This window comes from Mytilus edulis, chromosome 5 (assembly GCF_963676685.1).
Source record: "Mytilus edulis chromosome 5, xbMytEdul2.2, whole genome shotgun sequence".
NCBI classification, from domain to species: Eukaryota; Metazoa; Mollusca; class Bivalvia; order Mytilida; family Mytilidae; genus Mytilus; species Mytilus edulis.
Genome location: NC_092348.1, coordinates 5489207 through 5511107, shown reverse-complemented (window position 1 = coordinate 5511107; position 21901 = coordinate 5489207). Strand labels below are relative to the sequence as shown.

Below are 21901 nucleotides of genomic sequence, written 5' to 3'. Positions count from 1 at the left end.
TGAAATTGTGTCCGGTTCCTTCGCGTTGTGTTGTATGGTACTTACGTTTACACTGTCTAGATAATCATTATGTGTATTCTCTTTACATAAACTTGTGTGATGACGCTTGTCACACTTTCTGCATGATTTGATTGACTTACAATCAACCAAATTGTGATGTCCTAAACAGCTGAAGCATAGGCGGTCTCTTTCGACTATTGATATCCGGTCTTGATATTCAACAACTTTGGTACAGTTTACCGAGGCGTGTGATTCGTGACAATAATCGCACTGTTTAGATTTGAAGTTAGTGTTTTGGTGATTCTTAATTTGGTGGTTGTGACTTGATTGTCGATTTCGCGGTTTTGTGTTGGTCAAAAATGATGCAGTAGCGGTAGGATTTTCATGACTGTCTGTTGAGTTACCGGCTTCCATGATATTTATTTCATTAAATATGCCTTTTCGTAAGTCTGCTAAGCGTATGTTTGTGGACCCAAATTCTCTTGCTAGGTTTTTTCGAATTTCCCCTGGTAGTTTGTTCAATATTATTGGCACTAACAGTGCTCCGTATGAATCATCAGTTTGTCCTAGTGATTCTAAACCTCTTATGTAAATTTCAATGTTGTCATAAAAATGTCGGAGGTTGAAAAGTGTGTACCTAGGCGACGTAATGTCAATAAGTTCCTGCATGTACCTCTGTGTAATTTTATGTTGCTGACCATATCTTTCTTGTAATAAGGAAATTGCCTTTTCATAGTTTGCATTAGTGAGCGCAAAACCTGTCACTGATTTTAGAGCTTCATCGTGAAGTAACGATTTCAAATAATTGAATTTTTGGACGTTGCTTAAGGTTGGGTTCGTATGCACGGCTGTCTCAAATGAGTCCCAAAATGATTGCCATTGAAGTATATCTCCATCGAAAGTAGGGAGATTCAACTTGGGTAGTTTGTTGTATTCACTAGTTGAGCTAAAGGATGGGCGAAAATCTGACAAACGGTAATTTGAATTGTTCTGATGTTCTGTATATGAAGAGTTTATAGTATGAACGGGTTGAGTAGTTTCTATGCGTGGAGTAAAACTTTCTGCGTGTGTATTCAACGCTGTAGTTTTGACTAAGATAAATTTATTGACTTGACGAATTTTACCTTCTAAGTGAAATGCATACTCATCTGCTTCAACGATCTCTGTTTCAATATCTCCGTCGTCCAGTTCCTGTACTATGTCCTCATCTAACTTGCTTAATATTTCTTGCTTCCGTTTCAGACTATCCAATATGTTTGACAAATCCTCCGTGTCCACGGTTCCATCTTCTTCTTGTTGAATGTCTTCAAATTTCTTTATCAGTCTGGAAACTGCACTTCTATGTCCTGCTCGTATCGAACGTAGCTTCAGATTCATCCTGGTCTCGGTACCAATATCGTAGAGTGGTTGTATCGGACACAAATTAAGGCTTAATAAATAAGAACGTCTGCTTGCAATGATACATGTATTGAACTCTGAAAAGCTAACGTCACAACAACGGTGACGTCGTGTACATAGTGAGCGGTAGCGGGAACACCTCATGTGCAATTCTTAACACCTCTAGTTAATTATTAAATTTTCTGGTTGGTCGCTCTAGAGTTATTGGACTTTGATTGTCAGATTTTATTAATTTTTTCACATATTATACCATAATTTTATTTGCTTTGAATGATTCAATCAGAGCACTTTACATAAATGTTGAAATTGGTGATCATTTGATTAATTAATTATTGCCTTTGAAATATCTCATTTTATTCTTCCAAAATTTCAATATGCATATGTGCTATTTGTGACTACCTTGGTGCAGCTAATTATTTTTTTCAGATATTTAATACTAGATTATTATATTTTTTACCTGCATTACAGATCCTCAAATGGTTTGATAAAGTGGTTTAGGATATATAAGATTGCAGCTGACCTACTTGCAGAAAGTCTTAGATTTCCTTTAGGAAATCGAGAAACTCATCTATCAGCAGCACAAGTGTTTTTGACATCTGTAGATACATTTGATAAAATCCAGGAAAAGCTTGACCCAAACAGAAATAAATATAAAGAACTCGATATGATCAAGGATGAACACTTAACAAAATTTCATGAATTAAGAGTAAAAATTGTTGCCTGGTTAGCAGGAGAACCATTTGTGAAAAAAGAACTGGAATATATGAAGGTAACAAACAAGAGGGGGTGTAGGACCTTATTCAGGACGTCGGATTGGGTGTTTTTAAGCTCAGGATTTTGGGATTTATCCTTTCTGGATCCGGGGAATTTCGGGATGTCAGGATTTAAATTTCTTGAAATTAGGGACCTTGGAATTTCATGTTTTTAATATGATGCGATGATAATGATAAATTTTTAAATTGGCTGCAACAGCTTATTAACTTGAAGCCATCATATACAAAACAATAAAAAACAAGTATTTATTTCATTACACTCAAAAACTTTAATGTATCATCAGTGTAAATTTAAACATCTATAAAAATTGTTAAATTTACACTGATGATGCATTAAACCATATAAAGAGGTACATGTTATAATGAAAATGAATAATTATAGACTGCTTATAAAATAATACATTCTCAAAACAGTTACCAGTATATGAGAACTAGGGAATAATTAAATTTAATTTACAGCCAATGAAGTTGTTATTTAATGTAGATTCATGGTATACTGCCATCTTGGATTGCACAAAAGCAGAACAAAATCAGTTCAATTCTTTGCCCAAATCTGCAAATTTTGAGACAGATTTGCTATTTGGTTAGCCTGTTTATTTATATAAAGAAAACTTAGTGATTTATTGTATTATCCAAAATGTTAAAACAAATAATAAATATTTTAGAAACATTTTTTTTCAAACTAGTCATTTGAAGGGAAATAACACTTTTAGTAAAAATAATATACTTGACTGATGGGGACATTTTTGATTTTTACATATAGCAAGAAAACAGGTTCAGTGACAACCCATTTATTCTTTTTATTTTCTTAAAAACACATTATAAAACCTATCCTCTCACATTTTATTTCAAAATTTTATCTCATAGATTTTTTGTATGCACTAAAATGTGTTTTTCATAAACAATCAAAGCAAACTGGGACAATTTTAAAAGACTTGTAGCTTGAAAAATAGAATGTTGACCCATATGTTGTATTATATTAGAAAGTCATTTTTTTATGACTTTATCAGTAATTATATTGACCAAATTAAGATATATAAATGATTTTGAATAAATACAACATCACATGCAGTTTTGTGAGTAGATACATGTATTTTCATCAAATAAAAAGATAAAATTTGTGTTCAGGTAAATAATTCAATGAGTGATAGATTTCATTTACAAGAAATTTAAAGGTCCAAGTGAACAAAAGGGGGATGAAAGATACTAGAGGGACAGTCAAACTCATAAATCGAAAATAAACTGACAACGCCATGGCTAAAAATGAAAAAGACAAACAATAGTATACATGACACAACATAGAAAACTATAGAATAAGCTACATGATCCCCACCAAAAACTGGTGGTGATCTCAGGTGCTTCAGAAGGGTAAGCAGATCCTGCTCCACATGTGTCACCCATCATGTTGCTCATGTTATAACAAATCCAGTAAAAAGTATAATTTGGTATGTCACATTCATGAAAGGGAAGGGGATTGTAGTTACTATGTAAGGAACATTTCCAATATCATTTGTGAAACCGTTATTCCATTATGGTCAACCAACTCTTGATGTCATCCGTAAAAATTACGAAGGGATGATTTCAACTTCACCATTTGGAACTCTTGGTTTAATTACTTCCTTGTGAGCAGCAACCCTCTATCAAGAAAATCATGATAGAAAATACAAGCACAGGAATATCGCATCTATTGGAAGATATATACCCATATGCAGGTGTTGCTGGAATGTTGCTACTTAGAAATGGAAAGTTCACAATAGGAAAGCTGAAATCATCTCTTTTGTCGTAAAGTTTTGTTTTCAACCGACCCTCATTGTCAATAACTAGATGTAAGTCGAGATATGAGGCCGACTTAACTGTATCTGTTGTATCCTTTATCTCTTGTTCGATTGGATAGATGCCTTCCACATAGTCACCAAATTTTGAATTATTTAGTGAGAAAACATCATCTATATAGTGGAAAGTAAAGTTAAAGGATATTACTAACTTCTTATCTTTCTTCCTAAGAAGTTCCTATATGAAGTCAGCCTCATAATAATAAAGAAACAAGTCAGCAAGAAGAGAGGCACAATTGGTTCACATTGGAATGCTGACAGTCTGTTGAAAAACTCATCCTCTGAACGTAACAAATAAACTACACAGAGAAAAAATAGTTATTGTATCAAGTTAATGGGTGAAGAGATAAAAGTTTAAATAAGTTGACCAAGAGAAAATGACTGTCAAAAACTTTTATTTGGTTCACAATAAATCCATAAAGATATGTAATCTTATTAAAATAATCTGACTGCAAACAATATCTTTACACTAAATCAATTGGATTTTTGATGTGTTCTGATTGATACATTAGTCTCAGATACATGAACTTTGCCATCACTTGGCGTCCATCCGGTGTAAACTATTTCAAACATCTTCTCGTCTGAAACAACTGAACTGATTCCACCCAAACTTAAGCTGAATAATCCTTAGGATATCTAGAATAAAGTTTGTGTGTATTTTCTGTTTCATCAAAAACAATGGCTGCAATGGCCTAAAAAAGAACATAGAGGTAAAAAGCAGTTTTTGGCTTATATCTCAAAAACTGAAGCATTTAGAGTAAATTTTACATAGGGTAAATGTTTAGTAGGTCAAGTTCTATCAGCACTGAAATTTTCATACGATTTTGACAAACCATTTTTTGGTTGCTGCCACTAAATCAGTTTTAAAGTAAAATTTTGCAGATTTTATACAACCACAATATATGTTTTGCTTCCGTATAATTGTATGATGTTGTTGTCGTCTGCAGCATAATCTATGTTGTCATCATCAAAAGACACATTTGGTTTCCAGACAATAACTTTTTAAGATAATGGATCACTATGAAACTTTACCAGAAGGTGCAAAACCCCACAAGGAAGGTTGGGATTGATTTTGGGGGTTATGGTACCAACAGTTGAGAAATAAGGGGCCAAAAACAAGAATTTTTGTCTAAGGTATAGATCTCTCTGAAATTGTACTACAAGGTACCATACCACCAAGGGTAGGTTGGAATTGAGTTTGGGGGTAATTACTCCAAGGCTTTCATGCCCCCCTGTAGTGGAGGGGGCATTAAGTTTCACTCTTGTCGGTCTGTCTGTACGTCTGTCCGTAAGTCTGTCTGTACATCTGTCCCAAAGCTGGTTTCCCTTCTCTAACTTTCCTTTGCTTCAACCAAATGTTATAAAACTTATACAAAATGCTTATTACCACAAAACACAGATCAAGTTTGAATTTTGGTGGCGTCACATTTACTGTTGTTGAGTTATGCCCCTTTACAAAGTTTCTGTTTCTCTAACTTTAGTTTGCCTCGACCAAATGTTATTAAACTTATACACAATGATTGTTACCACAAAATACAGATCTAGTTTGAATATTTGTGATTTCACTTCAACTGTTCTAGAGTAATGCTCCTTTACAAATGAAAAAATAGGAATCTAATATCTGTTCTAAAAATATCAATAATGTTATTGTTAACATTAGTTTTAAAATTTGAGTAATCTTCCTTTGTCCATAATTGAAGATAAATCAACTACAATTATGGTCAAAGGAAGATAACTCCAATTTTAAAAATTAATTTTAACAATTACATCAACTACAACGACAAATGCTTTATACAATGCAATGTTCACTAAAATATTAAAACAATCGTTACCCTTTGGTGAGAACAATTAAGCACTTTGATTGTTGTTCTTCAGTTTTCTCCCTTTATAACCTTATATGATATTATGTTTCCTTTCTCTAACTTAAGTTTGTCTCAACTAAATTTAATGAAATGTATTTCTAATGCTTATTACCACTTAACTCAGTTCAGGCTCAAATTTTGGAAGCGCCACTTTTACAGTTCTTCAGTTATGTCCCTTTATAATGTTATATGCTAGCAGCGCATCTGTGTCCCTTTGGACACATTCCCCATTTTTTATTTTTTTTAGTATTTTATTTGGGGATTGGGATGTTTTGTTATAATTTTTTTGTGTTTTTTTCTCAAAAAAACACATTTTTTTCATTGATTATTTCCCGAATTATATATAAAAGTAACTAATACTAACACGGCAGGGATACACACCAAACAGGATGTGTAAATTTTATATATAACAGATTTACTAAGTATTGTGCAACAGCATAGTATTTTGCAATAGCAAGAAATCTTCAATTGTACAGTATTGCACAATACCAAGAAATCTTCAAATGCACAGTATAGTGCAATGCTTGAGAAATCTTCAAGTAATTATATCACATCTTATTTTTAGCTCACCTGGCCCGAAGGGCCAAGTGAGCTTTTCTCACCACTTGGCGTCCGTCGTCCGTCGTCGTCGTCCGTCGTCGTCGTCCGTCGTCGTCGTCGTCGTTAACAATTTACATTTTGAACTTCTTCTAGAGAACCACTGAATGGAATGGAACCAAACATGGCATGAATGTTCCTTATGAGGTGCTGACCAAGTGTTGTTACTTTGTAGCCGATCCATCATCCAAGATGGCCGCCAGCGGGGGACTTAGTTTAACATAGGACGCTATGGGAAATGCATACAAATGACTTCTTTTAGAGAACCACTGAATGGAATAAAACCAAACATGGCATGAATGTTCCTTATGAGGTGCTGACCAAGTGTTGTTACTTTGTAGCCGATCCATCATCCAAGATGGCCGCCAGCGGGGGACGTAGTTTAACATAGGACCCTATGGGAAATGCATACAAATGACTTCTTTTAGAGAACCACTGAATGGAATGAAACCAAACATGGCATGAATGTTCCTTATGAGGTGCTGACCAAGTGTTGTTACTTTGTTGCCGATCCATCATCCAAGATGGCCGCCAGCCGGGGACTTAGTTTAACATAGGACCCTATGGGAAATGCATACAAATGACTTCTTTTAGAGAACCACTGAATGGAATAAAACCAAACATAGCATGAATTATCCTTATGGGGTGCTGACCAAGTGTTGTTACTTTGTAGCCGATCCATCATCCAAGATGGCCGCCAGCGGGGGACTTAGTTTAACATAGGACCCTATGGGAAATGCATACAAATGACTTCTTCTAGAGAACCACTAAATGGAATGAAACCAAACATTGCATGAATGTTCCTTATGGAGTGCTGACCAATTGTTGTTACTTTGTAGCTGATCCATTATCCAAGATGGCCGCCAGCGGGGACTTAGTTTAACATAGGACCCTATTGGAAATGCATACAAATGACTTCTTCTAGTGAACCACTGAATGGAATGAAACCAAACATGGCATGAATGTTCCTTATGTGGTGCTGACCAAGTGTTGTTACTTTGTAGCCGATCCATCATCAAAGATGGCCCCCAGCAGGGGACTTAGTTTAACATAGGACCCTATGGGAAATGCATACAAATGACTTCTTTTAGAGAACCACTGAATGGAATAAAACCAAACATGGCATGAATGTTCCTTATGGGGTGCTGACCAAGTGTTGTTACTTTGTAGCCGATCCATCATCCAAGATGGCCGCCAGCGGGGGACGTAGTTTAACATAGGACCCTATGGGAAATGCATACAAATGACTTCTTTTAGAGAACCACTGAATGGAATGAAACCAAACATGGCATGAATGTTCCTTATGAGGTGCTGACCAAGTGTTGTTACTTTGTAGCTGATCCATCATCCAAGATGGCCACCAGCCGGGGACTTAGTTTAACATAGGACCCTATTGGAAATGCATACAAATCACTTCTTCTAGTGAACCACTGAATGGAATGAAACTAAACATGGCATGAATGTTCCTTATGTGGTGCTGACCAAGTGTTGTTACTTTGTAGCCGATCCATCATCAAAGATGGCCCCCAGCGTGGGACTTAGTTTAACATAGGACCCTATGGGAAATGCATACAAATGACTTCTTTTAGAGAACCACTGAATGGGATGAAATCAAACATGGCATGAATGTTCCTAATGTGGTGCTGACCAAGTGTTGTTACTTTGTAGCCGATCCATTATCCAAGATTGCCGCCAGCAGGGGACTTAGTTTAACATAGGACCCTATGGGAAATGCATACAAATGACTTCTTTTAGAGAACCACTGAATGGAATAAAACCAAACATTGCATGAATGTTCCTTATGAGGTGCTGACCAAGTGTTATTACTTTGTAGCCGATCCATCATCCAAGATGGCCGCCAGCAGGGGACTTAGTTTAACATAGGACCCTATGGGAAATGCATACAAATGACTTCTTTTAGAGAACCACTGAATGGAATAAAACCAAACATGGCATGAATGTTCCTTATGAGGTGCTGACCAAGTGTTGTTACTTTGTAGCCGATCCGTCATCCAAGATGGCCGCCAGTGGGGGACTTTTGAATGAAATTAAACATGTTCCTTTCCTTATAAATGAGGTTGTGTTGTCACTTTTAGCCAAATTTTATATTTTTTTATATGATTTCAAAAACCCAAGTAGAATCAGGTGAGCGATACAGGCTCTTGAGAGCCTCTAGTTTTTTATTGTTTTAATGATTGTTCTGTTCACAGGGATTAGTATTTGTAACTTGTTTGCTCACTTATTTTGATTGCCGCTTTATTTCCTATCCAAATTGCATGAAATTGGTATTATGACAAAATAAAAATGTTTTACACATGACTTTCAGAAATGGAATGAAGCATTATCTTTGAAAATTCCAAATGGCAGGATAAAAGACTCGTATATAAAAGAACTAGCAGATAGTTTACGAAGTACTCTTCAAGCGAAGGTATTTAGTTGAAATACTTATCATTATTTGTTTTGAATTTGTTAAACCTTCAGATCGAAAGCCATCTCATAAAAAGAAGTTTAAGGGATTATTATAAAAAATTTCCCCACCTATTTTCTATCTTATTAGTTTGTCTTAACTTTGAAAGTTATGTGTGTGTGAGATCAAACAGGTTAATTTGTCATATATGAGCATACATTTTATATTTTTTGGTGTAAAAATGTTTTGGGAGATGAGCCCAATTCTCTTTGTCTAGGTCATTCTGCCCAGCTCAAGGTTTAGCTATAAAATTTTAATTATGCATTCAAATGATATTTTTAAAACATAATTGACTTTTTAGTTGCATGCCACAATAACTTTCATATTTGGATATGCGGTTGATATTTTATAATATTTACATACTAAAAACCCAATCTCTCACAAATTTTTAGTCCCTTTCACTTTCATAACATTATTTATGAGAAAAATGAATTTTTCATTAGTTAATCAATATGATTTTTATGCCCCACCTACGATAGTAGAGGGGCATTATGTTTTCTGGTCTGTGCGTCCGTTCGTTCGTTCGTTCGTTCGTTCGTTCGTTCGTCCGTCTGTCCCGCTTCAGGTTAAAGTTTTTGGTCGAGGTAGTTTTTGATGAAGTTGAAGTCCAATCGACTTCAAACTTGGTACACATGTTCCCTATGATATGATCTTTCTAATTTTAATGCCAAATTAGAGATTTTACCCCAATTTCACGGTCCACTGAACATAGAAAATGATAGTGCGAGTGGGGCATTCGTGTACTGAGGACACATTCTTGTTTATATTTCCCTTAGTACAGTTGTTGTCATGATGATTGCTTTAAAGTTTTGATGCAATAGTAGCCATCTGAGCAAAACAAATTCCTTTAAATCTATCAAGCTCCTTTTTTTTCAGGGCTCAGAAGAAGAACTGATTGAAATTTACTGTTTACACACAGATTCATTTGAGGGAGTAGTGCAAGAGATTCTCCTAAAAGTTGCTTTAAATGTATGTATTCTTAAAGTAGAATTTTAGAATATGTTTTTGCCAAACTTTTTTAAGTTACTCATATGTAATGTAAGAATTGTTTATACAAACAATATTTCCAGCCAACTTTGACAATGAATCTTTCCAGAAAATATGCTTACATCTTAGATACATTTAGTTGACACACACTGACCACTTGCTACATGTTGTGTGTCATTTATCTGGCATTTGACACTTTGAAGTTACATTGCAATTTTAAAGAATCTGACAGACCTTGTGACCTAATGGAGGTATCCTACTAAAAGCTCAAATATAACTGGCCTGAGAACACAGTTATATAGTAGTGCATTTCTTTTAGACAATAGATTCAAATTAACAAAATTGCACCTGCTCTATTTCAAAACGATTTTTACAGTGTAGTGAACTTCTATTTGGACAAATAATAATAAAATTATAGAATTTTCTACCATCTCCATCTCAAAATATTGACAATTCTGTGTTAAGTGGGTTTAAAATTCAGTTTGACAGCTTCAGAAGTACTAACTCTTGACCTTTTTGAATTGGACCAAATCACTTCTTAACATAAAGATTCAGCACCCAAACTTTTTTAACATGTAATTTCATCCCCTAACTTTATATTTCATGCATTTATTATCAAGAAATGAATTGGAAAAGTGTAAAAAAGAAGAAAGTTATACACTGTTCACACTAAGGACCATATTTGTAGGCAACGAAAACCAAAGGACGATAACTGTGTCCTTGGACCAACTACCTTGAATAAGTTATCATTTTTTGTCACTGTTGATTGGTTGATTTTTAAAATGTTTTAAAACCGATTTATATAACTTATATTATTTACTGACTGATGATTTGTTTATATTGTATATTATTTCAGGCAGTAGGCAGGTGCAGTCATTTTAAGTTTAAAAACATTCAAGATGAAAGATGTAACTTACGTTTGGGAGAGCTTCTATCCAATGTGTTTGAAACCAGCTGGGATGTAAAAAAGTTAGAAAACTTCCATGAAGCAGTGGATCATGCCATTACATGGGGACCTTTCCCGACATATATGGAATTATACTGTAAGTATCTTGGTCTGCTGATTCTGGTGAAATTATATACTTTACACTCTTAACTCATTAATGGTTTTCTTTGTCTGAAAATATAAGTACAAGATAAAAGTAAAAGAGGGACCAAAGATACCAGAGAGACAGTCAAAAATGAAAAAGACAAGCAGACAAATAATAGTACACAAGACACAACATAGAAAACTAAAGAATAAGCAACACAAACCCCACCAAAAACTGGGGGTGATCTCTGGTAAAATATATACAACAGTTTGACAAAAACTAAGTTAAGAATTGATAACACTTCTCAAAATATATGTCATAAGGTCGATTTCTATCCAACGCAGCTCAAATGTCTTTATCAACTTGTGACACTTTTCATTTAGATATATCATCTTGATATTGGGACAAAGAAAGCCCTTAAAGCAAAGTTCCTTGACAGCAATGATGTGATTAATAAGGGATTTTTATTCAAAAGATACATTGTATTATTTTTTCATAGTTTTCATAGTTTTTATTTACATTTTCTTTTAGGTTACACTCCAAATGTGTTGAGTGATTATTGTCAAGGTTTACTGGAGAAGTTTAAAACAATTATTCTGGATTGTATTCAACAGTTATTCAAAGGAAATATTGTAATTAAAGATTTGATGAACTTGTCAAATAAATGGAATAGTTTCCAGAAATTGCTTATTGCCATAAAAATTGATGATACTGAAAGCATATTGGCCATCATGAATCTGAGAATTAAAGAGTATGAGTCTTTCAAGACAACTTTTCAGACTGTCCAAGAATTTGTTTACTACAGCAAGCATTGCAGAGGTTTGTTGCTATATCCTAATTAACATTTGCTTTAATCAATATATGTATACTAATTAAAACACATATCTAATGGAAATATAAAACAGATATATTTGTTTGAAATGCTCTAAAATCAGAGAAGGGTTTCATATACTGTGGATTCATTTTTATTCGTGGTATACCAAGTTTATATCAAAATCTGTACTTACCTGTCTGAAAAACATTTGCAATTACCCCTTGGTAACCCCTTGCAATCGCTAACTTTTAAATTATCTCCCTTTCACGATCTCCCGAATAGAAGATCACTTTACCTTCAGCGAAAATGGCTACAGCCTGATCGTATTTGGTTTAAAAGCAATCGTTATTATTATATTAGGTAAGAATAGACATCGAGTGAATTGGAAGCGATGGAAGACAAGTATAAGAACTGTGTAAAGTGTACCTCACGTATGAACGTGTAAGATACGCATGAGGAATGCTATAGACATCGTATTTGTCACAAGGCTTTCCCGTGCAATATTTGCCGGGAATGGGATGACGAGAAGCGATCGCTAGTTGATAAAATGTTGGAGAAAGCGAGGTCGAAGCTTTCTTTTTCTTCAAGTGCCGTTAACCCTTCTGTGCAGGAGGCAGGCAATAAACTTGAAACGGCAAAGCTGAGTGAATTGGCGTCGCCGGCAAAGCATGACAAACTATCAAAAGTTCGAACTGATCATCGTGCAGATGATCGTGAAACTCAAGGTACGGGAGTACATTTTGAAGCAGTTGAATTTAACAAATTTATAGCAGATCAAGTGCAAATGCAATTGAAAAAGTTGTTACCACAACAAGGCCTTATTGCAAGTGATGAAATGCATGCTTCCATTGACTCGAAATGTGAAATTTCGGAGAGTCAATCTTTGTCTAGGCCAAAGGCCCACTATAGTAAATTTATGCCATCTGATGATCAGATTTCTGTTGTTTCCCATGAAATCAAGGATGAAATAAGTATGGGTGGTTCAGCTATTTCTGATGAAAATAATAATGATGCCCACTCTCAGTCTCAACATTCTCATGAAAAAGACTTTTCTCTGTTTAGTGAGGGAGCACCAGGATCTACCGATCCAGTTCAATGGAATAATTTTCTCCATAAATTGACAACCAAATTAAAAATAGATTGTTCAGAAGAAACTGAAGTAGATTCTGTCAGAACTTCCTATTTGCCTTCAAGACTAAATCCGGGCAATTCAAATAAATCAACTAATTAAAATTACCTTTAGAGGGAACTACAGTTGAAGTTTTTAAGAATGTAGAAAAGGAAGCTATGTCTGGTAGACTTAAAAATAGATCAGTTCGTCTAAGAGATGATAAGGCATTTATGGTGTCGAAAAAAGATTTCACAGAATTTTGTTCCCCTCCAAGGCTTGATGATAATATTGAGGAGGGTTTGTCATCTACTATGGGCAATAAGAAAAAAGGTTTTGCAGACCGTAAAAAGTTTTCACACTCTTTACCTTCCTTCCATAAGGAAATGGATGCTGAATTTAAAAAGGTTGACAACTCAGCTAGGACATTGTTAAGAAGTGTTTCATATGGCTCTTTGATAGCAAGCTATATTGATGTTGCTGATTCAGAGGAAGACAGGGTAGAAGCATGTTCAGCTTTAGTAGCATGTTTCAAGTCTATGGCAGATATGACTTCACGTATAGTTGCTAATTCTGTTATAAACAGAAGAAAAATTTTCTTAAAAAATGTTGATTTTACTAGCAAAGCCACATCAGCTAAATTGTTGAATTTACCTTTGAATGGCGCACAACTTTTTGGTGGTAAATATTTTGATACTTTGCATTCCTCAGCTGAAAATATAAGAGATGCTAAAGAAACACAAAACGTTTATCGTTCTTCATTTGTTCCTGGAGGACAAAAATTTGATGAAGGATCTAGAAAAAGAAAATCTCAAGAAACTTCTAATGTATCCTACAACAAACCTGCAAAAACATCAAGATATGATAAGCAGGATTTTAATGACCGTCGTGGCACTGACACTTCGTCTAATTTTCGTGCCTTGCCAGCAAAACAAGGAGGAAAAGGATCTTTTTTATGGAAAAATTCCTCCTAGAAAAATTTCAAGAAATAAACAATTATTTGTCTGCGGTAAGTCTCCAGGTAGGAGCACGATTGTTACATTACCACAGTCAGTGGTTTCATATAACTCAAGACAAGTTAGTACTTCAGATAGTGAAGAACGGTTTAATGTTAGATTTCATAAGTCTTCCAGCTTTTACAGGAGTAAAAGAGACAGTTGTACCCAGAGTAGGTACAAAAAGGTCTTCTATATTAGAAGAGGTAAATTCTTTGTTAGAAAAACATGCTATAGAGCCTGTCCCGACAAGTGCAGAAAATCAGGGTTATTACAGTACAATATTCATGGTACCAAAAAGACAAGGAGGTCTCAGACCAATTCTAAATTTAAAACCACTGAACCAGTTGTCATACCTCATCACTTCAAAATGGAAACTCTCCGATCGATTCTAAAAAGTCTGAAAATTGGGGACTGGGCAGTAAAACTGGATTTGCAAGATGCATATTTCCATATTCCCATTCACAAACATTACAGAAAATTTCTCCGCTTCAGCATTTTGGGAAAAAAGTATCAATACCGAGCTCTACCATTCGGTCTACGATCGGCTCCAAGGATTTTCACAAAAGTGATGGCAGTAGTAGGTGCGTTTCTGCGAAAACAAATGATTCACATATTTATGTACCTGGACGATTGGATGTTAAAAAACAGCAGCAAAGTAAAGCTGACAAAACAATTACAGTACACTCAAGAATTGTTGAAAAATCTGGGTTTGATAATCAATGTAAAAAAATCTTGTTTAGTTCCGACTCAAATAATAGAGTATCTAGGAGCAGTGATTCACTTAAAAGAAGGTCTTGTGTTTCCGTCTCTAGAGAGATTCAAAAATATAAGTCAGATGATTCAAATATTCCTAAATTCACAAACAGTAGAGGCACGTGTAATGTTGAGACTACTTGGTCTAATGGCTTCATGCATAGATTTAGTTCCATGGGCCCGACTGCACATGAGACCACTTCAGCTTTATCTTCTAGCTTGGTGGAGACCGGCTCTACACAGTTTAAATCATTTGATTCCACTGTATCAACCACTCCAGGAACATCTATTCTGGTGGCTAAACCGAAGAAATTTTTTCAAGGGAGTGCTATTAGAACAGGAATCTGCTCAGGTGACTCTAGTGACAGATGCGTCACAGTCGGGATGGGGAGCTCATATAAACAATTATCAGATAGCAGGTGTTTGGTCGCCTCAGTACAAAGTAAAACACATCAATTGGCTAGAACTCAAAGCTGTGCAGTTAGCACTGCAAACATTTCTGATAAAAGTACAATTCAAAAGTGTGCTAGTGAGAACAGACAATGCAACTGTCGTCAGTTATCTGAACAAACAGGGAGGTACGCGATCCCCAGACCTTTGTTACTTGGCATGGGATCTTTTGAAATGGTGTATAAATCACAATGTCAAAATCCAAGCTGTTCATATTCCGGGAAAAAAGAATATTATAGCAGATGCCCTGTCAAGGGGGAAAATGACCATTCGTTTGACAGAATGGGCATTAAACATGACAATAGTGAATTTGTTGTTCCTTCAGCTAGGAACACCAGTAATAGATCTGTTTGCGACTTCAATGAACAAGAAGCTGCCAGTGTTTTGCTCTCCTTGGCCGGAAGAAACAGCAGTGGCAATAGATGCACTGTCAATGAAATGGACAAATCTTTTTGCTTATGCATTCCCGCCACCGATCATCCTAAACAGAGTATTACAAAAAATACAGAAAGAGGACTGTGTAATTTTACTGATAGCGCCAATGTGGCCGAGACAGTCGTGGTACAGTCAACTTCTCAACCTGTTAATAGACTTTCCAATACAACTGCCTGTACAACAAAATCTATTAAGTCAAAATGGAATTTTTCATCCAAATCCAAGTGTTCTAAATCTTGTAGCTTGGAAAGTGTCAAAAGATCTTACACTGCAAAAGGATTTTCACCAAAAATTGCTTCAATTATTTCCAATGCACGAAAACAATCAACACAGACAGTTTATAATGCAAGACTCAAGCTATTTGACAGCTGGTGTCAAGAACGGAGTATCAATCCCAGTACGGCAACTGTGCCAGAAATAGCTGAATTTCTTATGTTCTTACATACTGTAAAGAATTGTAAGCCAAGCACTTTAGCTGGTTACAAGTCAGCAATAGCTTTAATACATTCATCTAAAGATAGAATTTCTATTAACATGGATTTGCGTAATTTAATTAAAGGATTGTACAACATTAATCCACCAATAAGGCAGTTGGCGCCAAATTGGGATTTGCCGTTGGTTTTGCTAGTGTTGACAAAGACACCCTTTGAACCACTAGAAGAAGCAGAATTGAAATATTTAACCTTTAAGACAGTTTTTCTTATGGCATTAGCTTCTGCTGCAAGAGTCAGTGAATTACACAGTTTCACTATTAATGACCAACATTTCAGGAAAGAGCAAAGAGGTATACGGTTGTTGCCAAATATGCAATTTCTTGCTAAAACTCAAACTTTGAATAAACCATGGGAACCAGTATTCATTCCCAAATTTGAAAACTATGCTACAGATCCAAACGATTTACTGCTGTGCCCTTGTAGACCACTACTAGCTTATATTAAAAGAACTGAAGTTTTGCGCAAATCACAAAGACTCTTTGTAACATATCAAAAGAATCATCATGTAGAGGCTTCTAAGAATTCCATTGCACGATGGATTGTGAACACGGTTAAATATGCATATGAACATGCAGATACAGACACACTACAGTTTGTGAGAGCTCATGATACAAGAAAGCTCTCAACTTCTTGGGCTTTATTCAATGGACTTTCCTCTCAAGAAATTTTAAGAGCAGCTCATTGGTCAAATGAGACAACATTCACCTCATATTACTTGAAGGATGTACCAGATTTGGAATCTCGATTTGCAAAAGCTGCAATTTTGCCTACGGCTAACAGAAGACAGAAGAAGTATTAAGGTAGATATTTTTTATTTACTAGTTACTTTCTTCCTCTTACCCACCACCTTTAGGTTTATGCTGCAAATTCTTTGCAAATGTTTTTCAGACAGGTAAGTACAGATTTTGATATAAACTATGGTTTTTTAAAGTAAAAACCTTGTTTATGATAAATCTGTACTTACCTGTCTGACCCTGCCCACCTCCCCACCTGAGGAAGTTAAGTTTTATATAATGTATATAGTTATTTCCGCCTCAGGTAAAGTGATCTTCTATTCGGGAGATCGTGAAAGGGAGATAATTTAAAAGTTAGCGATTGCAAGGGGTTACCAAGGGGTAATTGCAAATGTTTTTCAGACAGGTAAGTACAGATTTATCATAAACAAGGTTTTTACTTTAAAAAACCATATTTTCGTGGATTTCGTGGGTAACAGCGAACCACGAATTTAAGAATTCAACGAAAAATAATCCCGAGAAATGTGTATTGAGTCGAATGTTTATTTCCGGTTATGTTATGCAGTTCTAGTATAGTGTTGACTAGCGATAAACATTGTAACATAACAAGTGTTTTTTATTGAAAGAAGATACAAGTATTTTGATTAAATCTATAATAAATATATTTTATATCAGTGATAATTTACTTTTTAAAATTGATTAAAACTGTTCATGGAAAATAACTGCAAGTTGTTAATTACCGTGTCATAGTTTGGTTTACCAGTGATTATCATTAAACATCAATAGGATTAAGTACGGGGATATTGCCCGTAGGTAATATTGTTTATGACAGGAACATTTATTTTCACACCTTATACTTATATCACTGTTTATTATATCGTGATTAGGGAAATGAGCTTTCAATCATAAAGTTTTGAATGCTTTATAGAATTCAGACAAGAATTTATAAATTGTAAAACAAACAAATAATTAGTTGTCTCTGTCTATTATTGTAATCGAAGTTATCAATGAACACTTTAACCTAGAATGACTAAGCGAGCTTTTTCAATGAATTCCTTCTTTTTTGTTTTGTTTTATTATTGATCAAAGCAAGGAGGTTATATGATCTCCTAAATCAAAAAGAAATCCACGAATTACGTATCTAATTTTTTGTTGTTGTAATCAGCGATCCACGAATTTACGTATACTGTGGATTCATTATTATTCGTTGGAAACCAATTTTCGAGGGTTTCGTGGGTACAGGTGAACCAAGAATTCAACTGTTCAACGAATATCATATTTTCAATAGGCTTTGTATTCAGTGATTGACAAAACCACGAAATATAATATCCATGAATATGCAAGTTTTCAGCAATCCACGAAAATTGATACCCACGAAAATAAATGAATCCACAGTATGCTATGTAATTTATTCACAACCAATTACAATTTAACCTCTAAAACCTTATTCACAATGAATTTAAAATAAGAAAACAGAGACAAGGGATGTTAATCTGACAACAACAAAACAATCCTATAAAATGATAACATCTATTCTTAAATAATACACAAGTCTCCATACTATTGGCCAGCTTTTCAACCCCAGGAGTCTAGTCAAATTGCCAATTTAAGCTTCTGAGACTTGCTATTAACACATTCATCTTAGATTGACAAAATTAATGAGTATTTTACAGCAACACTATTAACATTGGACCTAAACATCAACATAAGCTTTGTTTATAATATAGTTTTGACTGTTTTCAAACCATGTTGCTTTCTTATAATTCACCAAGCTGATGCTGCCATGTTGGAAACCAAACTCAAAGAATTCAGCAATACAGATATTGTCAGTCTCAATGCACTTGTTCAGACTAGGAATTTAGAACATTTGAAAGGTGTGGAACATTATAAACCTGTAGTCATTGTGTTTGAACTAAGTTCTGAAGAATTAGAAATTGTACCAAAAATTCTCACATGCTGTAAAGGATATCTTTTCTTGAAAATTTGGGAAAAGAAAGGGCTAGAATTAGAAAAGAAGACTGGAAAACTTCTACAAGTGAATGAAATCTTTGAAAAGGTTTGGCAACCAGCCTTTGAATTATGGAGAAATTTGTGTAACCAGTTAAAAACAGGAGACATGTTGTTCTCAGATTTTGAAAAATGGTTCAAAGAAATTGCAGGAAATAATAACAGTTTGAGAAAAGAATTTTTATATATTGAAAGTATTGAAAATGTAGAAAATACAAATTGGATCAAAGAGAGACTGTTTCAGATAGATAAGCACAGGGATCTGAAAAGCTGTTTATACGGAGCAGAAGCTATTATGGAGGTAGTGACTGTATATGAACTGAAAGGGAATTTTACTCAGATTCAGGATATAATTGGACTGGTAAGTTTAGTTTAAATATCTTTTAATGATCCTACATATAAGATTATGTGGTATGATTGCAAATGAGACAACAGTCAGGACCTAGTGTCTGGTTAAATTTGCCTTATACTGCAAAAACACATTTTTAATATGTAGAGCAATACCTTAGTGACCTTGAGGTAGCATATTCACCTTGGTTACCCATTTACCAACATTAAAAGCATAATAAAGTTACAAGTGAAACAATATATAATAAGATATTTTTATGCCCCATTTATAATACTCATGCTAGAATGAAATTTAAAAAAAAAGGCATGATGAGTAACTTGGCCAAAAAAAAAGAAGCAATTTATGTAAAAAAAGTCAGTATAAACTAAGAAAAAGAAAAGGCCAGACCCAAAAAGAGTGAAAAATAAAAAGGCAGGACAGAGATTACAACTAAAAAAATGGAAGCTCCTTTAACCAATTTGATGCTAATGGTAGCCAGAAAATGATTGTTTGATGTCTGAAAGTAAAGGACATAACTACTCTCATACATTCATCAATACTAAAAATTTAAACTGACCTTTTGATGAAAGAGAGTGTGGTTCTAAATTGAATGAACAATTTCTCATTCAATGTAATTTTCAATTGATATAGACTGGAGGTACTGATACTAGCATGAGGAAACTGGATAACAATCTGCTAGCTACTTGCTCCATACTTGGAAAAGTTACTAAGGAAAGGGCTGAATGTCTTAAGGCATTTATCAAATGTAAACCACTTGTTGATTGGCTAACAGAATCTATGCCAGGTAACAGTTACTATGAGTAGAAATTTGACAGTGACATTCTCATGTATGTTGATAATGATAAGGTTAAAATGTAAAATTTAATGTATTCCATTAATACTGTTGACTTTACATGGATAAAACTTAATGCACAGAATTTGAAACTTGTGTACTTTTTAGGGATTCAACGAGACCTGCCAACTTCATAATTTATGGAGGATTTTCCCCCACAAGAGGTGTATGACCTAAAAATAAAATTCTTTGTTGCCATCTCAATAATTAGTAATTCTTTGAACTTTTCATTAGAAATTAATTGCAAAGAGGAACAAAATAGTAACAATAAAGGGTTATCATCCATGTGACAGTTACCCCAAAACACATAATATTCAAAATACATCTAGAGGTTAACATGCAGTGCACAACAATAGACAGTTGTCTATTCAACATCCCCTTGAGTATAAAAAAGAGGTGAATTATTTTAACAGAGACTATTTAAAAGATCTCTCATCAATTATAAATTCTCTAAAAAAACAAAAACAGCAAGATATGACACAAAACTTTGCAATAGAATTAAAAAAAATAACAAGATGTGGAATAATTGCCAATATTAAAAGACAACTATCCACAAGAGATCAACTGATGTAGAAGCTAGCAACTAAAGATCATCTTTGGCCTTTAACAACTAGCAAAACAAATACAGCTTAGAGAGTTATAAAAGCCCCCAAAATGACATGTGTGTAACATCCCAAACAAGCTTGCAATCGCCCCAACCATCCCTATACCCTGGACAGTGGTCAAATATCAATTCCTACTGTGGGAGAGCCTTTTCAATTATAAAGATATTGACACTGAATTCTGATCAGAACTTGACTATGTTACATTTGTATTGTGTGCTGTTATCAAATAAATGTAACTAAACTTGAAACTGGCAGTTGTTTTGATTATGTGCCTAGTGGTGGTGCTTTAAAAGCAAAATAACAGACCACTGTTTAATACAATAAAAGTTCACAGTAGAATATATATTGTTTTTTTATATTCTCAAATTTGTATGAAATGATGAACATTACCACATTCATATTAACAAGTCCGCATCTACGCCATGCGTTTTCACACGCTTTTTGACATATCATGTCATGTCATGACATGATTTCATATTGTCAGAGGTTGACATGTATGCAGTGGTTGAACATCACAACACAAAAACAAATTATAAAAATTAGGATTATATAATATATTTTGGTCAGATATGTTTATTATAACTGAAAATCACTTAATCTTATAAAATAACTAGCTGTAATATTATAAGTTATCTACGTTCATATCCGTAGATATGGATATTTTAACACCCTGAAGTACCCCAGTACATCATGAGGCGAAGCCGAAGGGTGTACAGGGTACTGAAGGGTGTTAAAATATCCATATCTACGGATATGAACGTAGATAACGAATTTATCCCCGGTCTTAGTCTGAATCGGGCGAGTTTTATGGAAATTCGGGTACAAAGTGTAACGTGAAAACAATGTTTTTTTCATTATCTAAAAAAGTTTTATTGAAATTTGGAAATTTTACATATTCTTTACGGGGTGTAGGGTACTACCTTTGGTAGAACCCTACAGGTAGTGAAATATAAGACGTTTTTAATACGGAGACCGAGAAACTGGATTGAGTCAAATTTGGCGCTCAATGTTGTGAGAGTTACGTCATAGATGGTGTGACGTCAACGTGGGTCATTTGCGTAGCTAGGTCAGAAGTCCCATTCCTAGGAAATGTGGCAGTCAAGTGATGTATTTAATGAAATTAGTGTACATGATCGGAATAATATAGGACAAACCCGTTAATGAATTAAATATTTAATTACAAACATCATGGATACTCTACAGAATTCAATATTTCACAAGGAGCAATCATGGAACTAAGGAAAACTTGCGCGGAGTTCCCCGGGATAATGGTTAGCAACGTCCGGGGATATGGGTTAGCAACACCCAGGGGCTATGGGTTTTGTAACGACGTGCGTTAACCAATCAAAATCCTAGATATATACTAAGCCGGGGA

At 34.7% G+C, this 21901-nt stretch overlaps 1 protein-coding gene across 1 annotated transcript in view; it reads left to right on the top strand.

Moving 5' to 3' along the window:
- LOC139525344 (E3 ubiquitin-protein ligase rnf213-alpha-like) overlaps positions 1 to 21901 on the top strand; it is a 147683-nt gene that overhangs the window by 22955 nt on the left and 102827 nt on the right. Inside the window, exons 13-19 of the mRNA XM_071320555.1 lie at positions 1867 to 2167; positions 8789 to 8890; positions 9806 to 9898; positions 10773 to 10959; positions 11479 to 11766; positions 18506 to 19101; positions 19720 to 19873. Of these exons, the coding sequence (XP_071176656.1) occupies positions 1867 to 2167; positions 8789 to 8890; positions 9806 to 9898; positions 10773 to 10959; positions 11479 to 11766; positions 18506 to 19101; positions 19720 to 19873 (1721 nt within the window). The remainder of the gene's footprint in view (positions 1 to 1866; positions 2168 to 8788; positions 8891 to 9805; positions 9899 to 10772; positions 10960 to 11478; positions 11767 to 18505; positions 19102 to 19719; positions 19874 to 21901) is intronic.